Below are 1832 nucleotides of genomic sequence, written 5' to 3'. Positions count from 1 at the left end.
TGTTGTGTATAGACACTTAAACCTGTACCAGCTAGGCAAAAGCCCTAAACATTGTACTTGTGTGCTCACCAGAACCCACGGTTACATGGTCACAGGGTTGCGTATTTCTCAGCCTATGTGCAATATTCTGCAAAAGGAAGTGCGCTTCAGAAATGTCATTTATGGAGGATCGATCTGTTCTGCCCTAGCACAGTGTAACTGTAAGATTTTTTAACGTTGCTCTAATGTTCTTATTGTAGGTTAGAAATCTGAAACAATGGGTGACTGGAGCTTTCTGGGGAGACTGTTAGAGAATGCGCAGGAGCACTCCACGGTTATTGGGAAGGTTTGGCTGACGGTACTGTTTATCTTCAGGATACTGGTGCTGGGGGCTGCTGCTGAGGAGGTCTGGGGAGACGAGCAGTCGGACTTTACATGCAACACTCAGCAGCCTGGTTGCGAAAATGTTTGCTATGACAAAGCCTTCCCAATTTCTCACATCCGCTTCTGGGTGCTGCAGATCATTTTTGTGTCCACTCCAACCCTCATCTACCTGGGCCATGTGCTGCACATTGTACGCATGGAGGAGAAGAGGAAAGAGAAAGAAGAGATGAAAAAGAAGGGAAGCATCAAAGACAGCAGCTACCCGGGAGCAGCAGCATCTGGCAGTGGTGGTGGAGGAGGCAGCAATAACATCAAGGATCCTTTTGGCAAAAGGGGGAAGGAGAAGCTCCCGATCCGTGATGAACGTGGTAGAATCCGTATGGGGGGTGCCCTGCTCCGTACCTATGTCTTCAATATTATTTTCAAAACACTCTTTGAGGTGGGCTTCATTGTGGGCCAGTACTTCCTATATGGCTTTGAGCTAAAGCCAGTCTACCAGTGCAGCCGCTCACCTTGCCCACACACGGTGGACTGCTTCATCTCAAGGCCCACTGAGAAGACCATCTTCATCATCTTCATGCTGGTAGTGGCCTCTGTTTCCCTGCTGCTGAACATGCTTGAGATATATCACTTGGGATGGAAAAAGCTCAAGCAGGGCATGACAAGCCGGTACAGCCTCGAGATGCCTGTTGCGACAATGACGCCAGTCATGGTAACAGGGGAGTCCAAACCCGTCACCCTGCCACCACCAGCCGCACCCGTGGTGGTGACGACTGCCGTGCCCCCCCCAGTTCTGCCTGACACCCGCACTGTCACACCACTGCTGGCCCCGGTGACCATGGCACCGTACTACGCTGCGGCTGCTCCAAGATCACGGCCCACCTCCAACACAGCCTCCATGGCCAGCTACCCTGTTGCTCCACCGGTTCCTGAGGAGAGGCACCGTGCTGTGCCTCCCACGCCCATCTCCACTCCCGTCACCATCCCGACCCCCCCCCCCGCCCCCCCACCAGCCGTTATCAACTACTTCAACAGCAACAGCCGTGCGCTGGCAGCCGAGCAGAACTGGGTCAACAAGGCAGCTGGGCAGCAGGGGAAGGTGCCCCCCAGCTCAGCAGGCTCCTCGACGCCCAGCAGCGCCCGGCACCCCCTCCCCGAGCAGGAAGAGCCTCTGGAGCAGCTACTCCCACCCCCAGCTGGGCCGCCCGACCAGCCGTTATCAACTACTTCAACAGCAACAGCCGTGCGCTGGCAGCCGAGCAGAACTGGGTCAACAAGGCAGCTGGGCAGCAGGGGAAGGTGCCCCCCAGCTCAGCAGGCTCCTCGACGCCCAGCAGCGCCCGGCACCCCCTCCCCGAGCAGGAAGAGCCTCTGGAGCAGCTACTCCCACCCCCAGCTGGGCCGCCCGTCGCTGCAGCCAACAGCGGCAGCAGCAGCAGCCTGAGCGGAGCGGGCGGCCACCAGGGGGG

The 1832-nt window shown here is 57.1% G+C and overlaps 1 protein-coding gene across 1 annotated transcript in view; it reads left to right on the top strand.

The window, feature by feature from the left end:
- Positions 1-256: 256 nt before the first annotated feature.
- The window catches only part of LOC103770700 (gap junction alpha-3 protein), a 1737-nt gene continuing 161 nt past the window's right edge, over positions 257-1832 (top strand). The window contains exons 1-2 of the mRNA XM_008937974.1: positions 257-1462; positions 1663-1824. Of these exons, the coding sequence (XP_008936222.1) occupies positions 257-1462; positions 1663-1824 (1368 nt within the window). The remainder of the gene's footprint in view (positions 1463-1662; positions 1825-1832) is intronic.

The sequence above is a fragment of the Merops nubicus genome, unplaced genomic scaffold (genome assembly GCF_000691845.1).
Source record: "Merops nubicus isolate BGI_N331 unplaced genomic scaffold, ASM69184v1 scaffold25113, whole genome shotgun sequence".
Taxonomy (NCBI): domain Eukaryota; kingdom Metazoa; phylum Chordata; class Aves; order Coraciiformes; family Meropidae; genus Merops; species Merops nubicus.
Note: the sequence above shows the minus strand (reverse complement) of the source record. Positions and strands in the feature narration are given on the sequence as shown.